General features: G+C 39.6%; 3 protein-coding genes across 10 annotated transcripts in view; 1 reads left to right on the top strand and 2 right to left on the bottom strand.

Moving 5' to 3' along the window:
• The first annotated feature begins 1623 nt into the window (after nt 1-1623).
• On the top strand, nt 1624-16153 carry LOC145502561 (uncharacterized). The gene is made up of 6 exons (XM_081481888.1): nt 1624-1730; nt 4038-4308; nt 4752-4905; nt 7239-8145; nt 9538-9651; nt 10950-16153. The coding sequence occupies exons 2-6, from the start codon at nt 4071-4073 to the stop codon at nt 11259-11261; spliced, it is 1725 nt and encodes a 574-aa protein (XP_081338014.1). The 5' UTR covers nt 1624-1730; nt 4038-4070; the 3' UTR covers nt 11262-16153.
• Nucleotides 14011-18795, bottom strand: LOC145502235 (coadhesin-like). The gene is made up of 3 exons (XM_081481489.1): nt 16147-18795; nt 15260-15314; nt 14011-14165 (listed from the first exon to the last, which is right to left on the bottom strand). The coding sequence occupies exons 1-3, from the start codon at nt 16429-16431 to the stop codon at nt 14011-14013; spliced, it is 495 nt and encodes a 164-aa protein (XP_081337615.1). The 5' UTR covers nt 16432-18795.
• Nucleotides 18796-22907: 4112 nt separating this feature from the next.
• LOC145460594 (CUB and sushi domain-containing protein 3-like) overlaps nt 22908-24209 on the bottom strand; it is a 48985-nt gene continuing 47683 nt past the window's right edge. For all 8 annotated transcript variants that reach the window (XM_081445457.1, XM_081445458.1, XM_081445464.1 and 5 more), the window contains one exon: nt 22908-24208. In XM_081445457.1, the coding sequence (XP_081301583.1) occupies nt 24045-24208 (164 nt within the window). In that variant the 3' untranslated portion in view covers nt 22908-24044. The remainder of the gene's footprint in view (nt 24209) is intronic.

Here is a 24209-nt window from a genome sequence, read left to right as displayed (position 1 = left end):
CCTTTCATCAATTTAAGCACCATTATAACCAACCCCCAATTTCCATAATCATTTCCCGCCAGTTGTTTTCCCTGGGGAAAACCTCTTTTTCAGTTCGTGGCTCAGTGCCAGGGCTCCTATTTCAACACCTAAATGGGGTCCCCGTCACCCGAACAGAATTCGATGAGTGGTTGGCACAGGTAATAACACATTACGGGCTTGATTCCACTAAATAAAAAGGTCATAGTTTTGGGATAGGTGCAGCCGCCCATGCAGCTGCATGTGGTTATTCTGATTCTCATATTCGCCTACTCGGAAGATGGAAATCGGATGCTTTTAAAAGGTATTACTAGCCTTACTAGCCTTTCAAGATAGACATCAACATTGGCCTTAACGATACTTTATTGTCTCATTCATTCTATTGCATTCCTAACATGACTGTTTTAATTTTTCCCAGTAGCGTGCAGGGGTCACTGTTAACCTAAACATGAGCCACACCCATGTTAGTTATTGACTTCTATCGCCTTCATAACCATGATACGGTTTATTGGCACTGCCTGACTGTATAAATAGTGTACAGGGCTCACCATTGTCAGGCTAGGCCGCCATTTCCGTTTTGGTATGAATAGTGTTCATTGGCTACTACTAGCATACAGTTCGTCCAATTGTGCCTGCCACTTCTTGTATTATGTTTTAAATAGTGTGCAGTGAAGGGGCCACTATTGAGATTATGTCAGGAGAGTATGTAAGGTTCTCTTGTCCTTCCACTTTAATAACATACATCCCCTTACTCGCTAGCACTAGTATGTGACTTACGTCCGCTAAATTTGGCTGCTTCACTTTGTCGAAATTTGGGCTGCTTCACATCACTTTGTCGAATTTTGCCCCTACCTTCGCTGGGTAGGGCTTCCTTTTTTCTTTTGTAATTGACATTGAATTGAAATGATTAATAAAGTGGCTATGAGGCCAGCCACACAGCCAAAGTTTGTCCAAAAAATAGAGAGTTTGTTGATTCCTTGTGAAACACTCCTCTCGGCAAACAGAGCAAGCCCAAAAAATAGTGTTTACTGTTACGCCATATATTTTGAAGAGGGGCAGGATAAAGAAATTATTGTCAAGACAATAAAAATTGTATGCTGCCCCTTGGTTAATATTTACACTTAACTAGTTATGCTGGCTAGGGTATTCCAATAGAGGGTGCAACATATTGGAACATTCTCGAAACCCTCTTGGCGATCTATCTATACCATCTGGTTTTGGACTCGACCGCACAGAAGGATCGTCCCCTACATTTTTTTTTACCTACTCCTCCCACCCTTATCTTAGCCACATATATCTTGGACGATTAGATGCGGACTTTGGCCCTCACCTTTCCTGGGTAGGGCTTCCTCCTTTCTTTTGTAATTGACATTGCATTGAAATGATAATTAAAGTGGCTACGTGGCCAGCGACATAGCCAAAGTTTATTCAAAAAATAGAGAGTTTGTTGATTCCTTGTCAAACACTCCTCTCGGCAAACAGAGCAAGCCCAAACAATAGTCTTTATTGTTGCGCTATATATTTTGAAGAGGGGCAGGATTCCGGTTGAATGATTTGTTTTTAAAAAAAGCCAGTCCGAGACGTGACGTCACTGGAATACGAGAACTGACGAGGAGCACAAGGCCCCTCGACGGATGTTACTGAGCGTTGAAAACCTACCAGAACACACTTCAAAAGCTACCAGCCATAAGGAACGTCGTGTACTACGTCTGGTAAGTTTTGTTCTTTGACAGGCGTACTGAAAATTGATTTTCGCGAATGCAAACGTGTTTGGGCAGCTCACCCAGTTGTGAGAGACGCGATTAGACCTTTATGGATGTCACATATTCACGCCTATAACCCGGAAACGAGTGAGCACAGTTACGTTCAGCTCCCCTTCTCCTTACGCCTCTCCCTTTTCCTTTCGAACTCCTCAACCCTCTGCGTGTTTAACTTGGTGGAGACTGTGTCACTCAGACTTCTCCATTTCTGCCTGGCATACCGTCCATTCGACAAACGTGACCTAGTCAGCGTTTAGTGAACCGTCTTTAGTTTTATATCTCTGACGTCTGCACGCTTTAGTACCTCTTCATTACTTGCGAAATGATCCCATTTGACAGCAAATTACACTGAATGAAATAATAGACAAATTTTGAAAAAGAACTCGAAAAGCGCAAACAAGACTTACTCTTCGCCACAAGTGCCTAAACGCATTCGTGGCATTCGAACCTGGTAAAGAAACATTCTAGTGAGACAAGTTTATCATGTCGAGCACGTATGTAAATTGTCTATCAAGATAATCAGTTTGCCATTCACTCCATAGCATTCAGCAAACATACTCAAATAGCGCTGCATTAACTCTTCACTTTCGTCTTGTGAAAGAGGTATCTTTTTTGAGTCAACGAGTGAAAAGAAACGATTTATGGGAAGAATCTTATCTTTCTTTCATCTTTGCTTCGAAAATACGGTTAATAATGCGATCCTTGCGCCGTGATCTTTGATGTATAAAGCGTTGAAAAATAGCTAACTCCGTTATGATACGATCGCAAAGTTCAAGATTGTTCTTAGTGTGCAGCAAGGACTCCTGATATTAAAACTGCCGCGGCATTCCATCAAAAGCCGACAGGAAAAGAGCAGACAGCTTCAATGGAATCCGAGTATTTGCAAGGACACATTTACCTCTGGGTGCGTTGCAAGATGATATACCTTTTCATTGTTTTTTTTTTTCAACTTTTGATAACGGCCATGTAACGAAAATACGTCGACACTGCTAGAAAGAGCACCCTAAAGTTAGTATTCAAGCCAAGTTCAGAAGTCGTATCTTTAAAAGTCGCAAAGTTGTAGCTTCGCAAAGTCGATAAATTTTACAGATGTTTGTTATGCGTGGGTCAACTTTTGTGCCCCCTAGCATACAAACGTCTGGTGAAATTTCCCGAATTTGTAGAACCCTATTTTCGCTATTTTGCAAGATGTGACTCTCAAACGTGATCACTTTACTAATTTGCAGGTGCTCTTTCTAGTGGTGTCGACAGATTTTTCGCTACATAGTCAAAAACAGAGAACTGGCAGCCTTAGCACGTTTGCGGCGCTCAACATTGTTCTTATAAACGGCAATGTTGTTTGTTTTGGCGCAGTATACTTTCGTTACGTTCAGTCTTAAAAGGAGAGTCAAATATAAAATCAATGGCCTTGAAAGTTACTAGAACTTTCAACCAACACAAAATTTCAGATCTCCTGATTAATTAATATTATAATCATCGGAAACAGAACCAGTGATAACACACACCAGTGAGACCATTTTGTCCTGTCTCATTTGCATACCGTAAAAGCTCTATTACCCCCCAAGGACTTAATAGAAAGGTCCAACTCAAGCAAATGCAGTGAACTGTGAAGTGGAACAGATTATTTAATAAAGAGCAGCCAACATTATTATGTATTTCAGTCTACATTTGTTTGAATAAAAACAAAACAAACAAACCAGCTGGGCCTCATGAAGTGGGTTTTGCAAGACAGAATAGGAGGGACTAATAACAGATCGCACGCCCTTCATTTTCTCTTGCCATGTTCCAAAGGGGGGTGGGGGGCTATTATAAAGGAGAGGGGGGCTTATTACAAAAACCGACTTCCAAACGGGGAGCCCATTAAAGAGAGAGAAAAAGAGAGAGAGAGAGAGGGGGGGGGGGGGGAGGGGGGGAGTTAATAGGGAGGTGAGGGCTTAACAGAGCGTTTACGGTAATTATGCTGCTGACAAGCTGCCAGGAACCTAAAGCAAAACACCAAGAAACAAATCGGGACAGTTTGCGCAAAGATTGTGATAAATTGTTTATTCACTATACCAAAGTATGAGACATTACAACTCGCCCAAACTTACACGCACCCATTACGCTATTATATTTGGGTGAGCTGCAGATTGATAAAATAAAATGCAGTGGAAGTCTACATATGGCCGTAAACTACGCATTTTGGCCGAAAGCTCAGAAAACTGAAAGAACCTTTGTGATCCTGGTGCCTTAACAATCCATTGCCGTATTTTGTTACAGTGAACATCATACGCTTCCCAGTCAAGCTGTGCCATGGATGATAATAAAGAAGTGAAGTTCACGTCCAGACGTACGAAGAGACGTAAGGTCGTTATTGGCGGTGTCATTACAGCGGTTTTGTTGCTAGGTTCAGTGGTTTTCTTGGCCGTCTATTTTTCGCTTTCAAAACAGAAGCCAGCTCGTTTGGTAGAAATCGATCTGAAAGAGGGTGAAATTCTGACTTATCGAGTGGACCAACATATAGAGCTGCACGGCAGCGATGGACAAAAGGGTGAGTCACGGCTGTTTTTTTTTTTTTTTTACAGTGCACGCTGAAGATTTAACCAATTTATTCTAAAATCAAAATAAGTACATTTAGTGAATGTCAAGTGTTTCTTCGTCTTTGATGACATACCGTGGTGTAAGAATTTCAACTGCTCATCAAACGAAAAACTTTTCCCTTGTTTATCTGACGTGATCCCCTGATGTAAAGACGTGTTTTGATTGGTTAAGTCGGCTTAGGTAGACCACTCTTGGAAGAAACTAGTATCATAGCTTTAAATTTTCAAAAGATTGGATAGGGAACTACGAAATCATCGCTTTACGAGCTGTAAAAAGGGCTACGCTTAGTACATTTACTCGGTTTAGGGACCATTTTCATTTTCGAAAAACTGCATGAAACAAGCCATTTCCTACTCAACCTTACCTTTCCACTTGTACTTCATGCAATTGCAGTGACCATCCGGGCAATAGTCGGTATCCGGGTTCTTAACAAGACGTCTGAGGAGTACTGGTTCCTGATGAAATCCAATTTGTCCCAATTGGGTCAAAATGCTACCATGAAAGACCTGTCGGACTACTTCCTTGTTCAACTCCATATTGCCTCAAGGTACAAGTAATATTAGTTGAAATTCAGTGATGTAAAGCAAAATCTTCGTTATTCAGCACTAATTTTCATCCACAGACTCAAATTTTCCACAACTCAGAACTGAACACGCCACAAAGTGAAAACTCTGACTCAGCATCTTCAATTTGAATAGCCACTCCATTGTAGATGTAGAGTTCCGATTTTTTCTCGTGAGTCGCAAATTTTTCAGCGTTCTCTACAAACTGACTCAAGCAGTTACTGTTTACATAAATTATGGGAATGCCATCGAAGTAAAAGTATGGTATTTGTGCTCGTGACGTCATGATCAATAGGTCATCTTTTGCATCTTGGCTATTGTTTATTAACTCGACATTAAAGTTTACACAGTTTGAGTTTTGAGCTTTTTGTATCTATCCTGGTCGTGTTTCCGATAGCCTGGAGAAATATAGTCGACGGTTTTTGAAGATGTGAGGGTTAGGAATTTGCCATAGCAACAATATGGTAATTATATTAGTCCTTTCGTACGTTCTGGTGTTTTGTCTACTTTCCTCTGTGTGGTAAAATCCTCGCGTCCTATCAACACTTCTCTGTCATCCCCCTAAGGCCGGTTGCAGTTTTGTCTTACTTGAAATTTCTCAATACTTAGGTTCAGTGGCATGGTATTTGTATTCGAAGGTTTGCCTGCACGTTTGACGTTGGCTGGGTTTAAAGGCACGCGCAAACGCTTCCAACATCACGGTTTCAACATGTGCATCTGCTTCAAAATTAGTTTAACGTTTGTTGAAACAAATTTCAGAACCGTTTGAACTGAGATCGCCCAATGTTGTTTAATGCGTTGAAAATTGTTGAAAGCACGTTGAAAGCGTGTTGAAACAAGTTTTAATTGGTTTGATTCATCATCGTTCGACATTTCCTTTGTTTTTGAAAAAGTTGGATCGTCTTGAAGCCTTTTGAACAGCGCGTTCAACATTTGTTGAACAGAAGCATGCGCACAGGTAAACCTGGTTCTTAGATGTTGGAGCCGTTTTTAACAGTCTCTAACATGTTGGGTGCGTTTGACCATCGTGTTACAAGTTGTTAGTATTTGTTAATACTTGTTGGATGTTGTTGTTTCAACTGCCAACAGCAACCCAACACGGTTTTCAAGCGCACTCAACATGTTGGGCGCAACAATTTTGGATGATGTTAGCCACCAACTTTGGGCCAGAGTGTTTGTGCGGGTTTCGGCCCCGTGTTCTTGACTTTCTCTGTATGTCAATAAGTTAACGCGTCTTGTCGACATTCCTTTCTACGTTAATGCGTTTTGTTGGCGGTTTCTTTGTCTTCTTCCCGTTTTGTTTTGCTAATGTGCTTCTCAGGTTGGTTTTACTCCTGTTTTTATTGCTTTAGCCTTGTTTTGTTGAATGAGTTTTGTCCTTACGCGAGAAGGATCGCCAGTAATCGCTTTATTCTTCGTTAGCTGGTACAGTTGGAGAGTGACCATAAATAGTCTAGAATCGAACGTTCATTATTTGCTATGGTATGCGATCTAGGGAAAGAAAAGCGGGCGACCATGTTTTCCAAAAGTACGTGGCTGACACTTTTCGTTGGCCGTCGAGTTGGATTCTTGCTATACTTGTAAGATGGAATCTCATTGATTTTTGACTGGAACCCATTTTTTTTTTTTTTACGAGTCCGCAAATCCTGTTAACTCATCGACAGACTGTTAGTAACAAAAGGACTGTATGAGCCACAGGGAAACACCCCAACATTTCCACTAATTAAAGTTTACTTCCACTCAAAGTAGAAGGCGTGCTACACACGCAGTGAGGTAGCATTGATCTTTCGTTTGTATCCATATTGCATTTTCAAAGCGCCGCCAATACAGAGTTCGAAGTACAAACAAGCATAATAAGGGCTAAGCCCTGTAAATGGCTCCAGGTTAAGCATACCAAGATTTTCTTTCTGACGTTTTCGCTTACTTGTACTTTGACCAATAGAACATATTCGTATTCTTGGCATTGAACTGGATCTAGCATGAAGTGGAGACTCTTACGGGGGAATACATTTACATATAAAAAGGTTCCCCCGTTCAAGCCTCGTGTGCAAGCTAGTTCCAGCTCATTACGGTGGATACGAATAAGGTCTATTTTACCGGCCCTATTTTTTGCCTCTTATGACCCCCTAGTCTCCAAGGATGCAATGTTCGTAGTGTTTTTCCTTGATTCATGAGAATAACCCTTAAGAATTTTCTAATGGGTTGAATCGCTCAGCAGACACCTGAGACCATAACAATTGTCATTCCAAATCAAATCTTGAATTTTAAATCAGCTCTAGTAGTTCTAATGTGACAAGTTATCGAATTTTGATTTTAGCCCATCAAACCGCACCAGCGAGTCATTTGAAGTCTTTGGACCTCGTCATATTCATCCAGAGCTCCTCCGCCATGTCTATAGTATCTTAAAGCAACTACTCCCAGAGGTGCAACGAGACCTTTACGAAGATGTGGATGGAGAGAAGGCGACAGGTTCGAATTCACCCGATCCTGAAGAATCTGCTTTGCTTCCGGGCTCCGTGAAAATGCATCGACAAGCGAACACATTAGACCATGAAAACGCAGTCTTCATCAGGAGTAATTTCAATCGCGCAGATTTTGTGGATTTTTCTTCCGAAATTGATTTCGATTTCAAATATTCTGATTCGGCGTTCATTGACAAAAGCAATGGAATGGTCACCCAGAGCAATGCCTCTTTCTCAAAACAGTTGAATTTCGGGGAACCGATTCATTTTAATAACAGTCATCAAGACAAAATGATGAAAGTAACTATGGTAAGCCAGGTTTCTCTCATTGAACTGACAAACTACTTCGAAGAGGGGGAATTCGAAAGAGTAAGAGTTCATCTTTTCGTGAGGCTCTCTCTCCCTAAGTCTAAGGCCACTGTCTCGGTGAAGGAAAACCCACACAACGTTTCAACAGTTTCTAATTCAACCCTAACGCACAATTCAACCAACTCTTCGAGCACTCCGCTGCAACGGTCCCGGCGATCGTCGAACTTAGAGGTCGATTACTCTGCCACACTGTTTGAGAAGAAAGTAATCGGTATAACCGTAAAGGTAGTGGTAAGGCATTGGGTGCAACAAGGCGTAATAATGGGAATAAATGCCGTTCTTTCAATTGGAAGCCACAACGAACGTATATTTAACAAGGTGTACTCCTGGAATGAATTGCAGAACCAACAACCTACTGATATCTCACTCCCGTGGAGCACTCCATCTATCATAGTAAGTGTATGTCGTGTCATTATACTTGCTTCCTTTTGATATATTGGGCATTAAGAGCCTACTCAGATCAAAGCGTAAAGTCATTCAAACTTTCACTCAACATTAGTCAATCCCCAGGGTTATTTAGTCGAGAAATACTACATCATTTTAAGATAGGTAAATAAAACTTTTTTTATTATTATCAAGACAATTTTGGCCAGTAAGCTTCTAACGTACTACCGGGGTGAACAATCGATAAGAAGCGAAATCGGAAACGCCGTTCGATAAATCGATAACAATCGATAAATGCAATTTAAACGTCATCGCTTTTATCGAAATCGAGATTGCTACTTTTACCCCAGTAAAACGTTAAAAAATCGAGTCTACGATTTTTTATTTATTTATTTATAGCAGACACCTAAGTTATTACTAGGCTAGCTTGCAAATAACGAAGAGCTAATCGAGGCAAGCCAGACTGTACACGGAATAATTTAGACAATTTTTTAGAACAACAAATGAAGGTCCCGCACTTTCCAGCACTTTTGTTTTGATGGATCATTGCCATCAAACGTTTTAATCTATTACCATTATAGTAGTATCAAAGAAATTCCCAATCATTGATGAACAATTAATAGGTTACCATAGCAAGACTTGAGCTTGTTAAAAACACCCCTTATTTTAGCTTTAACGGGCAATAACTCAAAAACGAGCTCGGTGACACCCATTTTCTATTGTCGGGAGAGAATGAGCATAATAGAATACATTTTTTTGCAGAGAAAAACAAATGTAGGAGCGGATTCAGAGCCACCTTAAATTTTCGAAAATGTGCAAGATTGCGTTCAGTCAACCAGAAAACAATCACTCAGTCGATTGTTCACTATATTGTATCAGTCAAGAGGGTGTTTCATCAAGACCGTTTTAGATCGAACTGGACCACGTAGTGCAGACTCTGTTAGATCGTTTGAACTTATAATTGTAACTACAATCTTGGACAAGATTGGAGTCCGAAAATCCTTCCTTAGTATGTGTGCCTCAACAACATTTCTGTAGTAACTACTCCTCTCCTCATGTTGAATTTGGGAAACTGCCATTGCTAGGAAAACATTTGGGAGACACAACCAACATTTGTCTCTAGGGAGGGGGCTTTCAAACTCGGTTGGTTATTGGTTTTACGTAGAAAAGCTTCCAAGCTTAATTTTCTCAACAGGTTTTCGAAGATTGTAGCTTGCCTCAAGTTGTTTTTTGTTGTGACAGGTACAAAAATGTTTCAATAAAACCTTCATGGAAAATTCTGAACTAGTAGCCAAGAATTAGAATTAGTTGAATCAAACAAGGGAAGCCCTCTATTATTCGTCAAGAATTACTAAGTACTCTAACTAAATGCACTTACATCTATTTTTTCTCTTTCCTTAGTCCTTTAGCATTCCGGTGCTTATGGTCTTCAGCATTGGGGTGGATTTTAAATTAAAATTTAAACTCGGTTTCACAAAATCGTATCCTCGGTCAAGCAGTACATTTGCCGTGCAGGTAATTACCTATTTACCTTCCGTTTGGACTACTCTTTACGGGGCCCGATCATGGGAAAGACGATTGATTAGTACTTACACTAGAATCACACTTACTGTGTTAGCAGTCTTCGTGCTTCGACCAACTATGCCCTATTAAGGTGGCCGAACACAGTTTTCGCGCGCGCTTTTGCTGATGCAATTCAGCGCGTGCACAAGTATCGCAAAAAACAAACATGCCGTCAACAGAGCGATTATTTTATTTACTCAACACCCGCCGTATCTGTGCTATTTTTCTCTATAACTGAACGTAGCGTATTGATGGCTTTAGTCTTTTATTACAAAGATATGTTAGAAAAGGTAACGATGCAAAGAACCCAGCAATTCTCAGCTTTTTCTTTCTTACCGAAGGAACCCAGTTAAATGCAGCACATGCGCAGTTGCTCGAAAAATTGAGACCGATTGCTTTTGCAGAAACTTGCGGATTTCTGACGATCCAGTCGTTAGAATTTCAAGAAATTTGGCAAAAAAATAGTTCAGAAACCACGTGAATGATCTATCGCAAAAAATCTGAATTTTGACATAGGGAATTTTTAATAATACAGAACATGCGGTGAAAACGATTTACGGCCAATTACGAAAATCGCCTATGTCAAAATTTTATTAGAACGGTATTGACAGACGGGATTTAATGTCAATTCGTATTGGGCAAAAGATGAAAAAAATCTAACGACTGGATTTTTTTTAAATAAACAAAAACCATTTTTTAAGCCTTGTTTTTAACCAGCCCCGTTGCCATGGCAACAACACACACCTAAGCCAAAATGCAAGAATAAACTTTTCTGTGGTTAACCTTGACTCTCGCAAAAAACGAGCGCCAAAGCATAAATAGCTTAAAAGTAATGGTGAATTAGGCATAGGCCCTTGAAAACTGTGTTCGGCCACCTTAAGTACAATGCCAATATATTCTCTGAGAATGTTCCACATCGGTTTTGTTTCTTCCTCGGGTTTCGCTTCTCTATTCATTAACTTTTGAGAATGTCTCTTTGCAAAAATAGTTGTCATTCACTTTCGTTACAGTTATTGGCGGTGAACAAAAACGTCGAATTTCCAGTGTAGTTTTGAGTTGAAAACTCAAATCTTCGAGAAGTCAAGTGATTAAGAAATCTTAACAACAGTCGAAGTGGACGTCATCTGACAGTTTCATTACTTTCCTGATTCACATCAGTTTACCTTTATTTATTTCACGAGTTAGCTTGATCAAGACAAAATCCCTGGTAACCATTTCCTGCTTTGAATGACTGTTGATTTCTTCATCAGGTTAAGCCTCATGCCGAAGTCAGAGCTGAAATCGAAGGATTCCTTTCCGCCCACGTAATCAAAGCAGGAGTGTACGGAGATGGCACTATAGTGCGTGTTGATTTACCTGTGACACTCTCCTTACAAGTATACCCTTCTGAGAGTTGGTGTACGACCATATCTGCCGACCTGACTGCATTGGAGCTGAGTGCTAGTCTTTACTATAGGTGGTGTTGGATCATTGCCTGTGGTTCACGGAAAACCATATATAGGTTTGGGACATGGGATGGCATTAGCAGGAACTGGGAGTTGATGCCGACACGCTGTAGTTGATACACATATGAGTGAATGACGTATCTTTTTTATTGCCATTGTTAACGTTGCTGGTTTGTTTGTCAGTTCCTCACGTAGGCTGACATAGTAGCATAGAGATTGACTTGCACTTCGAACTTTCAATAACACGTATAATCAGCTGAGATCTGATTTTAAGATATAGACGCGTAAACGTTGATCAGTAACACTTAAAATTTGTTTTCACTTCTCCTCCAGAGCAGCACCTCAGGGTCAAGTTAATGAAAATTCAAAGCAAGTTAACCCCATTAATAATAGTTAGATTGTTTGTCAAAAGGATTGGTTGTTGGAGGGAAAACGGGTGAAATGAAATAATACTTGACTCCACATTGCCTCTCCCTACCCTGGTGTAAAAGTGTATTCCGGCGACTGAGATGCTGCTTAAGATAACCCAGGCCTTTGATGGGCTAGTATACGATCCAGAGGGGAGAATTGGAAATACCTTTAGGTGCTTTATGCTATAGAAACTGGTTAAGCTCCGATCGAGTGGGCCACTTAGGCTCTGTATGTGTCACTTTCATTTTTACTTTGTTTGCTTTGCCAAAAGTAATAATTTCCCGATCGAGAGATAACGACTAGCCTTCATATTAGGGAATTCTACTGGGACTGAAATCGCGTAGAATATCGCCCGAGGCGAAGCCGATGAAGCCTCAATTAAGTCGATATTTTTGTTCTCGAAGATCAGGGGGTATTCTGCACTGATTAAGCGTGTGAGCGTACCCATTTCAATGTGTGCCCATATCAACACCCTCAAGGACTAAAGTACTTCAAACAAAGAATCCAGTTTGCACGTGACTAAGACTGAATGGGTGGACATTGAATGCTAGATAAAGTGACCTACAATCATTATTGTCTCCAGAGTCCATTATACTTTTTGCCTGCGTCAAGTATCGCGACGACACCTGGCTCTGGGTACGAAAACCTCTAAGACACCACGGACTGGCGACCTTACCAGTGTTTATTCTCAGGTTGTACATGGTGTGTACTGAGGTTTTCATCGTTGATTTCCGTATCTATCAGGAACAGTAGGTGTTCTGGGTTGTACCTAGTGCATGCTGAGTTTTTCATTCTAGCACGTAATTATTCATACTTTCCTTTTTTCTTTGTTGATCTCATTGTGTATCACGATCAGATGATGGCCCACGAGTGGTCGTATTACTGAAAAACAAAACCCGCGGTTGTTTGAAACGAAGTAAGGAGGATTGAGATGACCGGTAGAAAAACGCTTGATGTTTTTGTCATATTTCAAATTTATATCTAGAGGATTGTTCCTTAAAGATAACGCCTTATTAACTTACAAAAATTTGTAGTTTGGAAATAGAGATACTCCTGTGCACCTGTTACTAAATGTTTAAACAAAACTTAGGGCAGGAAGGAATCTATTTTGATGAGAGCCACCAATTAAGTTTTTCCGGTTTCACTTTTTTCATGTCTTGTGTCGTTTATATTTCAAGTTTCTAACGTAAAGCCACACAGTTTTAAGTCCTTAGAGTAGTTTTGTGATAACAGTTTTCTTTGCTGAGAAGTAGATCTGCAATAAAATAGCCTGTGTATGCATGGTTTGAATTAATTTAGTGTTAATGGAAACTTTTTCAAAGTTTTGAGTCTTCAAATAATGGAAAATTTTCTCTAAATCTTGGATTTTTTGTCAGTGTCTGTCTAATACAGACTGGCGTTTTTGCAGGGGTCTGACAAAACTGGCCCACACCCAGAGGGGTTTGATTCAAATTTTAGATAAGCACATCTCCTTGCCTTTAACATTCAATCCCCCTCACACCCCCACCAGGTTTGCCCCCAGCGTTTGGGCAGACTCGCGAACAATTTTGCGATGTTTTTTATATTCCTTAGCCCTCAGGGTTTAATCAATGCATTCTTATGAAGCGATATTTCTGTTCGATTTGTAAGCACTTTGCAACTAATGCACTGAAGTGGCCTTCAACAACATGAAAACCACTAGCTAAAATGGCGAGTGTTTATTACAGCTTTAGCATAGCACTTCATTTTACCGATAGATATTACACAAGAATTTCTCTTTCATGCCTTACGTTGAACTCCCGGGGAGGGTACTCCCAGAAAAGCTGGGTGGGGCTGTGCGGCCCACTTCCCAAAACCCTTACCTTATTTATGACCAAAATCTACGATTTTTCCTACCCTATTTATGACCTGACCAAAAATTCAATACCCTATTTATGACCGCTGCGGCTGGCGCAGTTGCCTTAAACTTAAGTTATGAAGGGCTTTTGTTGAAGTTCTTATTGGAAACAAAGAAAAAGTAGCTTCTTCTTAGAAATATACCCAATTAAAGACTAGAGTGCTAAAACCATATCCTATTTATCACCAAAATGGCCAAAATCGATACCCTATTTATGACTAAAACGGCTGAAAAACCCAACCCTTTGGGGCCACACATACCTATATAGCCCATATAAGGGAGTACCCCTCCCCAGGGTTGAGCTCTGATAACATCTCAGCAGCGAAAGTCTCAATGTATATTTGACGGGTTCTGACTGCTATTTTTAAGACTACATTGTCAGCGACAAGAAACACTGTTCATTCCTGAGCTGCCAATATATTATATCTAATTCCTTAACCCAATAAGTCATTGAGCGGCTCCAGAGCTAGTACCATGCAAGAAAATGCTTGTAAACAAGCTTCCTCTCTTTAAGAAAGAAAGTTTCAAGTTGAATTTGCTTCAGGTTTTCTTTGGGTGAAGATCTCAACCCAACAATCTTCACTGAATGTTTTCCAACATTTGTGCCTCATCCATTAGATTTGGGTATCCGAAGTCCGGTATCGCTCTCTTTTCCATATGCTTGTTGCTAGGCTGTGAACTACTGGCATTGACTAACTGATCCTCCGCTTGTTGTAAAATCTGCAACGTTACATCTGTGAAGTAAAAAAAAAAAAAATTTATACATATATATTTATTTATGATGCCAGGTAATTACCACGTGCGGGAACTACACACGCTACAGATGGCAATATAAACTAAGGCAGAAAATATCCAAACTACACAAATTACATAGAATACGTATCTCGAATACGTAAGTTAGATCAGCCATTTAGCCTGGTTTCACTACAACATGAGCATTAGCCTAACGGCAGTGAGGACGCTCACAACACAGGCATAAGCGTGTAAATTAAACAAGCGCAGAATCAGATGCCTCCTCAATATAAGAAGATGGCGGGCGATGTTTATGCTTATGCTGATGCCTACAACAGCGCGTTCTCACTTGAAGCTACTTGACACTACTTGACAATAGCACAAGCACAAGACGAACAGAAATTTTTTGTTTTGCTTTTGCTTGTTCTCATGCTTGTGCTGTGGGCATCCTTACTAACGTAACACTTATGCTTGTGGTTTTCCCTATGTCCGGTGAAACCCGGTCTTTAAACACTTGACTTACCTTGACTGTACAGTCTAAACCAACTGTATATATCAGATGCTGACGGGGGATAAAATATTCTCAAAGTCGTTAATAATTCATCAAGTTAAAACAAAAACAAATTACTAGCGCGAAGAAGGTTTAGATACCCGGTTTTAATTAGCATAGATTTTGAGGATTTTCCTTCTCTGTTTACTCCTTAGTTTTTGTTTCGATTGAGGAGATATATCAATATCGACTATCCAAACATCTTGAATTTCGTCAAAAATATTCCGCTACGCGTCGTATTTTCAACTCTCTTCTAGGTGTTTGGATAGCCCGGCGATGAAACACTGTCTCTCGTGTTTGATGTATTACGTCTCTCAGTTCAACAGCTTTATTCATAGCGGCTATGGCGGAATCATTTTCTTGGTTAAAGTTACTTGATGTGCGAATTTATTGCTTCATCAAAACAATAACCCTTTGCTGATGATTTTCCATATTCTCCTTAACTATTTGTTTAATAATGTACTGATATATAAGGAGAAATTCAACGTTCATCGTCAGTGTTTCATCTAATAACCTGCAGCAAGAAGTTGCAAGGAGTTTACTTACTTCGAAAGATTTCGAGTTCTGCAGGAGAAAGCGTTCCTCCGAGCAGCGCTTGAAGCTGAGGAAAAAGAAGCAGTAGACCCTTGTCACAAATGGTTGCCAATAATAAATTCTTTTGTAAGTGTTAAAATTAGCTTGACTAATCTCGTCTTTTAGTTTATCATTCAAAACAATTTTTATTCTCAGACAAGTTAGGTGAGGCTAACTTAAATGCCTACCAAAGAATTTTGAATTGGCAGCCATTTATGAAAAGGGTAAATCGGTCAATGGGCAGATTAAATAAACAAATTACTTATTTTCTATCCTACGTTGCAGATGAACATGTCACAAAATCCGCGATAGAGTGAAGAATGTCTGTTACGCAGGCTACCTTTATCGCGCGCTAAATTACTCCCCTGCAGCTAGAGAGACGTTTGAGATTTGAGCTGAAAGATTCCCTCTGCTAACTCGTAACTGTACAGAGATCCGCGTAGACTCTAATTGGCTATTTATTAAGCACAAAAGTAAGCCATATACGAGTTGCGTTTGCCTCCGCGTCAAAACGAGACTAACGAGTCTTCTTGTGGAGTCGTTCATATAAAAATGTGAGTCATCTGCACCGACGTCCAGTTTCATGCATAACAAACTTGTTTTCATGTAAAAAGTTCTGCACAAGGACTCGTTTAAAAACAGAGACAATGAAAAGTAGCTTTTGATCAAAACCTTCGACAAACAAGCTTGTCAGTGGCACATTAATCATGAAATTCTATGCACAGAAGAAGTCAGTGAGTCTCGAAATTGTGATGCACCACTTTTCCGGGGAGAAAGTCCCTTAAAATTTGGATGCGCGTGTGTGGCCCGTTTCTTCAAATCCCTCATCTATTTTGGACCAAACATTTGATTTTTCATACCCTATATGCAGACCCTGTTTCGGAACCGAGGACAATGAACGCTTTGGTGACGTTTGGCCTGGACGTCAAATTGCAGATTATTTCAGCCTCCTCCAACGCCTGTTGAAGGTCTGTAGTTCCGGGCGCTTCGCTTGTCTCATTTACGGCTCTTATGAGATCTTCTTGAGTGAAGTGAGAGTTGTCAAATGTAAATCTTGTAGTGACTATGCTCCCATAGACAAATACACTAAATCTGATTCTTGACTCGCCGTGCCGATCTGTAATGATACCGATTATTTGCTTCATCAGAGCGAAGATAGAGCCAGAACTTAGTGATGTGGTACTGAAGGCGAAACCAAATTCGGCGTCTAAACTATCTGTACCTGAAAATTCAAATGGCAAAGTCCTTATAAAGAGGCAGTTTAAACGGATTTTATCAAAATTTTGTACACTGATAGACCGCTACATAGCTAGCATTAAGCATTCGCCAAGAATTTAGGGGGAAAGTATCACCAGAGCAATAATTAAAAAAAGACTAACACTAATAGAAATATAAGTAAAGAATAGCCATAAATAGCCAACGATAGATCGCTTGACAAACAGATATACTAACTAACTGACTAGCAGACAGTCAGACAGACAGATAGGCAGACAGATAGTCTAGTGCAAGCAGGCCGCGCACGATGAAAGAAAAAGATATATGCAGTATAAAATGCAAACAAGTTATTGATCAGCAGCATGTAAGAGGTACACATAATGCCGTTTAAGATATGTACCTGTTAACATCCAGTATCAAATTTTGTTATTTATGGAAAATGTGGACGAACATTCAGGTAACTTGCCTAGGCATGGTCCATTGTTGCAATCTCGCGTTTCCAAGCCAGCCCCTGAGCAATCTTTTCCGCCTCCTAAGGGGCGTGGGCTGGTACAAGTTCGTGAGCGGTTTCGTTTTCCTTGTCCGCAAGAGACAGAACACGGGAGATAAGTCCATTGTGACCATTGACCATCAACTGCAGAAAGAAATAAGGATTAGCTTACCTCTTCAGTGTAATATTTCTACTTTAAAAAGGTGAAGTCTTGCGGGTTTTTGTCAACAATCTAATAATGTAGACCAACATTGAGGGAACTTGCCTGAGCACGGTCCATTATTACAATCTTGCGTTTCGAAGTGATTCCCTGAGCAGTACACTCCGCCTCGGGATGGGGGTGGGTTGGTACAAGTTCTTTTGCGGTTTCGCTGTCCTTGTCCGCAAGAAACAGAACATTGAAAATAGGTCCATTGCGACCACTGACCATCAACTGCAGAAAAAAAAAATCGAAGATAAAATTAGTAGCCCTCTTTAGTGTAACTTTCTCTTCTTTAATTAGATGAAAAAGTTTGGATGTGGAATGATTGCCGAAAGCACTCCTAATAGGCTACGTTGGAGATGTTAATTTTCTAACATGGCTGCGAGGCTTTCAGGACAAACTTTCTATATCTTGTTGTGTTTTGTTTGTTTCCAAGCCTCTTTTGAGAATTAAGAGACAAAACAAACTGGACAAAGTTTCAATTTTTTTCCTGAAAGCCTCGGAGCCATGTTCGAATATTAATGTCTGGAACCTGACCTATTGTTCATCGTACTTTCGCATTAGCCAAACTCACGCCAGCGCATTTTGCGCTAATCATTTTATAATTTCTTTTTCAAGCACTATTCAAAATATAAGAAAAAAAGAGACGTAAATATTTTACGATAGATCGATTAACAAGCAGATACTGAGATGAAGAGATGAAACAGACAGACAGACAGACAGACGGATAATCTAGTGCCGACTGTGCATGATTATAAGGACAAAGAAAACGATGTATGGCAAACAAGCTCTTCACCAACAGCAAGTAATTAAGGACAAGCAAGTAAACATAGTATCGTTTATGATATTGGTCTCCCTGTGTAATATCCATGTATCAGGCAAATGTCGCTGCAGTATCATTTTTTTTTTTTGTTTCGCTAGGAAATATACTATAGACAAACATCGAGGCAACTTGCCTGGGCATGGCGGATTGTAACAATGTAGCGTTTGAAAGCTATTTCCTGAGCAATCTTTTCCGCCTCCCGAAGGGGGTGGGTTGGTGCAAGTTCGTGTGCAGTTTCGTTGACCTTGTCCGCAAGAAACACTACATGGAAAGTAGGTCCAATGCGACCATTGACCATCAACTGCAGAAAGGAAAAGAAAATCTTTTATTGGCTAATCTCTTTCGAGTAATACCTCTTCCTTAAAAGATAAAGTCTTGCGGGCTTTTAAGTTTTGTTAAATAATGTAGACCAACGTTGAGCGAACTTGCCTGGGCACGGCCCGTTGTCACAATGTAACGTTTCGAAGTGATTCCCTGAGCAGTAAACTCCACCTCCTGATGGGGGTGGGTTGGTACAAGTTCGTTGGCGGTTTCGTTGACCTTGTCCGCAAGAAACAGAACATTGAAAATAAGTCCACTGTGACCACTGACCATCAACTGCAGAAAAGAGAAATCGAAGATGAAATTAGCAGACCTCTTTAGTGTAACTTTCTCTTTTAAATTAGATTAAAAAATGGGTTTGGAGAGGTTATCGTGCCGAACAGTCTACCAGGACAAAGAAGTCCCAATAGGGCACGTTCGATATATCCGAGGTTTTCAGGACAAACGTCTCTGATTTGTTTTATTTGTATCTAAGTCTCTTTTGGGAATTAAGAGACATAGGAAACTTACCAATTGCAATTACTAACCATTGCTTACCAACTTGCAATTTTGTCCTGGACGCCTCCAAATCATATTAGAATATTGATATATGAAACGAGGCCTATTGTTCAGTGTGTATTCGCGCTAGCTACAGATTCAGGCCAGCGCCGTTTTGCACTAATCATCGATTGAAATTTCGTTTCTATCTAAAGGTGATTTTGACAACGAAAAGAATGAGCTACGTGATATGGGTGGTAAACAGATGCCCTGTTTACCAGCCATTCGACGTTTTACGGGAAGGGAAATTATGCTGAAAGTGTTAATCAAATAATTATTTACAAACCTTTTGACTATTATTGTGAAGACGACATACACATCAATACGGGGTTTTTTTTTCGTATATCCCGGGGGGAGGGGGCGTAGTCCCATATATAAGCTATATAGTATGTAGGTATGTGCCGCTGTGAAGGGTATGCTTTTCAGGCAGTTTAGTCTGGGACAGGGTACAGAAATCAGACAGTTAACGTTTTGGTGTAGAATACGGTATAACTTTCCGTGAAAGTGGCCGGTGTATGAGTTATTTAATCTAACATGGGTATTTCTGTAACAGAAATTGAAACTCGAAAGTGACACTGTAAGATGCTGGTTTTGCTAGCTCAAGTTGGACTACGATTGTGACAAAGTTTCCGCATTGAAAATAGCTAGTCTGGGATAGGGTAGGGGGTTTTGGTGTCTAGTCTAGAGTAGGGTTGCAAAATCAAGCAGATCATGGTCCAGTATAGGGTAAGGAGTTTAGTGTTCCAGCTGCACACCCCCATCCAAAGATTTACAGAGTAGCCCCTTGGGCGTATATCATGCAATATATGGGACAGACCAGACGAAAGAGCTATTCTGGGTGAAATGAAACATTAATAAACAATGAACAATGCAGCTCTAAGAAGGTTTAGCAGAAAGTCACTTAAGACTCAGTTATTGAAAATATTGGCGTTTTTTCGTCTTGAAAGATGAACATGATCATGCAGTATTTTTTTTAGCTGTTAACTCCTGCTTGCGGAAATTTTATTTGTACTTACTTTTTTCTTCAATTTCACAACACGTCCCTTTCATGATATACAAAACTTGGCATAGCCACGAATAACAATAAACTCGAACTTCTTCTTACAGACACTTTCATAATGCACACCGTATACTTGTGTGAAGAGATTTTGTGTGTGTTTTACAAACGATATAGTTTTTTAACTTACCTATCTCACAACACGTTCCTCTATATCCCGGTTTACAAAAGCAACCTTGGCTTGTAGGAGTTCCCGAATTCTGACAGTTGTCTGTGTTGCACGAGCGAGTCTCTGATAAAGCGAACTGACATGATCCTCCACAAGATTCAGCTACAGTCTTTTTTCTCTTCCTTGTTTTGGTTCCACTCGTTCCACATTGATGAGTGCACTGACTCCAATGTGACCAGGAGCTGACTTGGCAGTATCGAGGACTACATCGCGAGTATCTCCTTCTACCAGATTCTGTGACTCCAACAAAAACTAGTAGTGCTATCGTGAAAGCTAAGAGTTTTAGCATCCACATTATTTCTTGAACTCAACAACCCTGTACCGACACAGCGAGAAATGCTGTCGCAAGTGACAGGAAAAATTACTGAACAGGGTGGTGTTTAATAGGAGAGAACGCGGAAAAAAGTGTCATTTACCTTTGACGTAAGCATCTACTTTCCCAGGCTTATATTTTTGATATATGCGTGACGAATGACCTCAGTTGTATTTACGCTTACATTAATTATTGTATAGCGGCTTCCTTTTTACTTATGCCTCAAACACAATAATACTCTAATACAATGACGCCCTTTTGATGTTACTTCAGAAGACCGTAGACAGAACTTTTTGTTTGTTCTAACGTTATGTAAGACGTCATTCATAGCATTTTGATATTATCTTCATGTTGTATTTAGTAGAGAAAACTATCACAGATAACTGCTCTGCAATATCTTCCAAGTCATTGACACCGCACAGGTTTGAGTCTATAAAGCATGATTTTCCAAAGTAATTGATTATTAAAAATTTACGCGCGAAATTTGGATCACGACTATCAACAAGTAACTCATTCAGTTTTTGTCTATGCATGTGAGACAAGACACCTTTGTTAAGGAATTTGATATCTCATAGCTTATGGAAACAAACCATAACAAATGACATTTAAACTATAAAAGCACTGTGTTAGTATTCTTAAGTCTTATCAATATTGTTAATTAGTTTCGGCCTGGTGTTACGGTACTTTTATCAGCATCGAAGATCGTGCTCAGTTGGTCAGAATCCAACACTTAAGGTCGTTTAGTTTGCATGATTGACTAATTTTTTTTTAACTGAAATCAAACTAGTTTGAGAAGCAAGTCCTTAGAAACAATGCTTCTCTTTAAATTAATCGTGAATTAAAGTTCTTATATTTTATTCCACTATTACGCCAAGATAACGTATTACGCGGTTTTAGTCATTCCGCCGCATGCACTTTATGCGATCGGAATTATTTTCAGATACTACAAGATGTATTTCAAACACTAGAAGCTGAAATACTAGAAAATGGCGTGATGGTGGGATAATATAATAACTCCCTTATTCGATGAATTAACATGCACTATGAGATGACATTTTGCTCTTTGCTCGCAAAATATCCGCGCGTATTATATTTTAAACCATCGAAATAAATACAATGTATAATGTCTCTAGTCATGCTGTAACTCATAGTATATTGACGTTACGAGGTCTTCAAAAGATGCAGTTTCGCGCGAATATTACAACAGTAACAAACATAAAATATACGCGGCTCGGTACATATTTCCTTAGGGTAATATCTACTCCTCAAAGTTAAGTCACTCCGCTCGAGCTCTGCGTTAGGAAAATTGTCCGAAGACAATTCTGATTCAGTCGCACCAAAGAGTATCGTGGATAAGTTGTTCTGGTCCGAATGCAGAGATTTTAACATTTTGTTCACCAAAATAGATAAAGCTCTAAATTAAGAACCATTGAACGTCGGAGTTTTAACCTTCAAAAGAAAAGAGGCCGGAAATTGGAGAAGTCGCTCACCTGTTGTATTGGCACAAAATGTAGCCGGCATGGTATTGAGGCTTATTCTAGACTTGTATACTTTAAACAGCGAGATTTCATGCAGAAAGGACGTTCATTTCATTTTGTTTAGTATTATGTATTGTCTTTGGTCAGATGTTGTTAGAGCAGAGATCGAAAACGAAAAGAGCACAGTCGTTTCGACCAGTTTTTGCGAACTTGTAAATAAACCTTCCTATTCTGTCAATTTACGTGCGCACATGAGACACAGTTCATTAATTACTGCCTTAAGAGCTTTTTGAAGTCAGGAAGGTGTAGCTGGAATGAGATATAGGCTTTGAGGACTTGTTAGGAGGAAATTCATTAGTGTAACCTACTAAAACGTCAAGATTGTACTTGACGTTTCGGCAAGGAAAACGGAAATATTTTAGAACAAACAGCACCGATATAAAAATATGATGTCACCATTTTCAAATGCAAATTATTACAAGATTGGTAACGTTAAACACTCTTTTTCTTATAAGAATATTTTTGAAAAGAATTTCGCGTCTGAAATTTGCGAAATTTTAAAAATATTTTAAGAATAAACCCGAGGCTGGGATTTTGAAAATAATATAATTTTGTGTATATCTTTTTAAGTAAACCGTATAAGATTCAATTTCTTCTCTAAACAGCAAAACCGGCAAAAAAGCAACGAAAATATCACTAGCCGCATGTTCGATTCTAATAACATTTTTGCAAGAAGCTATGTGGATCATACCAGACTTTAATGTCTACAGGCTGGCTCCAAAATTACTTCAACACCATCCAGACACCAAATGTCATCCGCTATAATACAAGAGTTAATATTCGCAGAATATTTTCAGCCTTAAGCGACAGGAAAATAAGGATATTTAGCCTCGGCTAAAAATCAATATAAAAAACAAAGTGTATATTGACATGTAGTCTTACACTTCTTTTTCAATATTTATGTTACCAAACTTGTAATAATTTGCATTTGATAACATGATGGTGGCATGTCGTCTTCGAAACGTCATGTTTTTATATCGCTTCTGTTTATTCTAAAATGCTTTACGAAATCTTCCTTTATCAGAAAATGGAACTAATTCCTGTTAGTAGTCATGCAGAATAGGAACACACGTTGTTTTGACCTCCTTTCTAGAAACCTTATAAAAATGGATTGAACAGTCACAAAGCTTGCGACAAGGCAAAGAATACAAGGTCGCACTGTAGGATCGTCGATTAAACATGAGCCGAAGGCGAGTATTTCAATTTAGCTAGGAGTCAGACTTGCTTATTGTTCAGTGTACATAACCCCACATAACTTTTAATCCCGGATTAGAGCTAATCTGCTTTTCCATAGCTGGGCTTAGGAGTATTGTTTTCTAACTACTCTAAATGGTATATTACATTCTTTTTCAGCTTTGCTCGGGTTTCCCAACAATTAACCGATTGCGCCAACTTATAATGCTATATTGTAACATTTCTTTTCGATCAGCTTCAGCTGGAGTCACCTTAACGCCCGCAAATGGCGCAAACAAACGAAAGCTGTTTGAAATGGTTGTATAGTTGACTTTTATTGCAACTCAGTAGCATTTTATCTTTGAATATTTCACACACACAAAAAGACTGCAGTTTACATTTTGTGTTACTCATGCTGTATCAGATATGAGCTTTTTGTAACATTTTCTAAGAAGCGAAATCCTCAAAAGGATATTTTGGATGGAGTCCGGTCTTGTCGCTGTCATAAGACCAGATTGCCAGTGGATGAAAAACATGATTCGCTCCTGATCTACCCTAAATTACTCTGTTCAGTTGCTTAAAATATGCCTGACATAGAAACAGTCATAGACAGTATATTTTACTTGGGCAGCACACTTAGCTATGGTAACGGTGCGTCCCATAGACTTGATAAGCAGAGTCTGCAGGAGGCACCAGCTAGTTTATAGGTGACCCAAGAAAACAAAGGAACAAAACAAAAATGTAAGTACGATTGGTTATTAATATAGTAGTAGCGTAAAAATATCATGCGGGAAAAAGTAGAGACGATACGTTCACAAAAATGTGGCATAGCGAAGCCTGTAAAATGACTCCCTCCCCTAATGGAAGGTAGTTAAGAAGCTTAAGACATTGCTTAAGGCAGCTTTCTTGTCGTAAACATCTCAACCCAGCAATCTTCGCTGAATGTTCTCCAGCATTTGTACCAGGTCCTGGGGATTTGATAATTCTGGTATCTCTCTCTTCACTTTGCGGATGTCTCTTAGCCGAGAAGAACTGGGATTGACTAACTGACTTTCTGCCTGCTGTAGGATCTGCAGCGTCTGAAC

This window comes from Orbicella franksi, chromosome 11, assembly GCF_964199315.1.
Source record: "Orbicella franksi chromosome 11, jaOrbFran1.1, whole genome shotgun sequence".
Classification (NCBI taxonomy): Eukaryota; Metazoa; Cnidaria; class Anthozoa; order Scleractinia; family Merulinidae; genus Orbicella; species Orbicella franksi.
This window is presented reverse-complemented; position numbering and strand designations above follow the sequence as displayed.

What these genes read in the sequence shown, in the direction of transcription:
- LOC145502561 (XM_081481888.1), top strand. Translation starts at nt 4,071, where the DNA reads ATGGATGATAATAAAGAAGTGAAGTTCACGTCCAGACGTACGAAGAGA. An exon ending in CGGCAGCGATGGACAAAAGG is followed by an intron (nt 4,309 to 4,751) that starts GTGAGTCACGGC and finishes ATGCAATTGCAG; the next exon opens with TGACCATCCGGGCAATAGTC. An exon ending in GCAGTACATTTGCCGTGCAG is followed by an intron (nt 9,652 to 10,949) that starts GTAATTACCTAT and finishes TTTCTTCATCAG; the next exon opens with GTTAAGCCTCATGCCGAAGT.
- LOC145502235 (XM_081481489.1), bottom strand. Translation starts at nt 16,431, where the DNA reads ATGAAGCAAATAATCGGTATCATTACAGATCGGCACGGCGAGTCAAGA. An exon ending in AAACAGGGTCTGCATATAGG is followed by an intron (nt 15,315 to 16,146) that starts GTATGAAAAATC and finishes CTTTTTCCTCAG; the next exon opens with CTTCAAGCGCTGCTCGGAGG. An exon ending in AGAACTCGAAATCTTTCGAA is followed by an intron (nt 14,166 to 15,259) that starts GTAAGTAAACTC and finishes TTTACTTCACAG; the next exon opens with ATGTAACGTTGCAGATTTTA.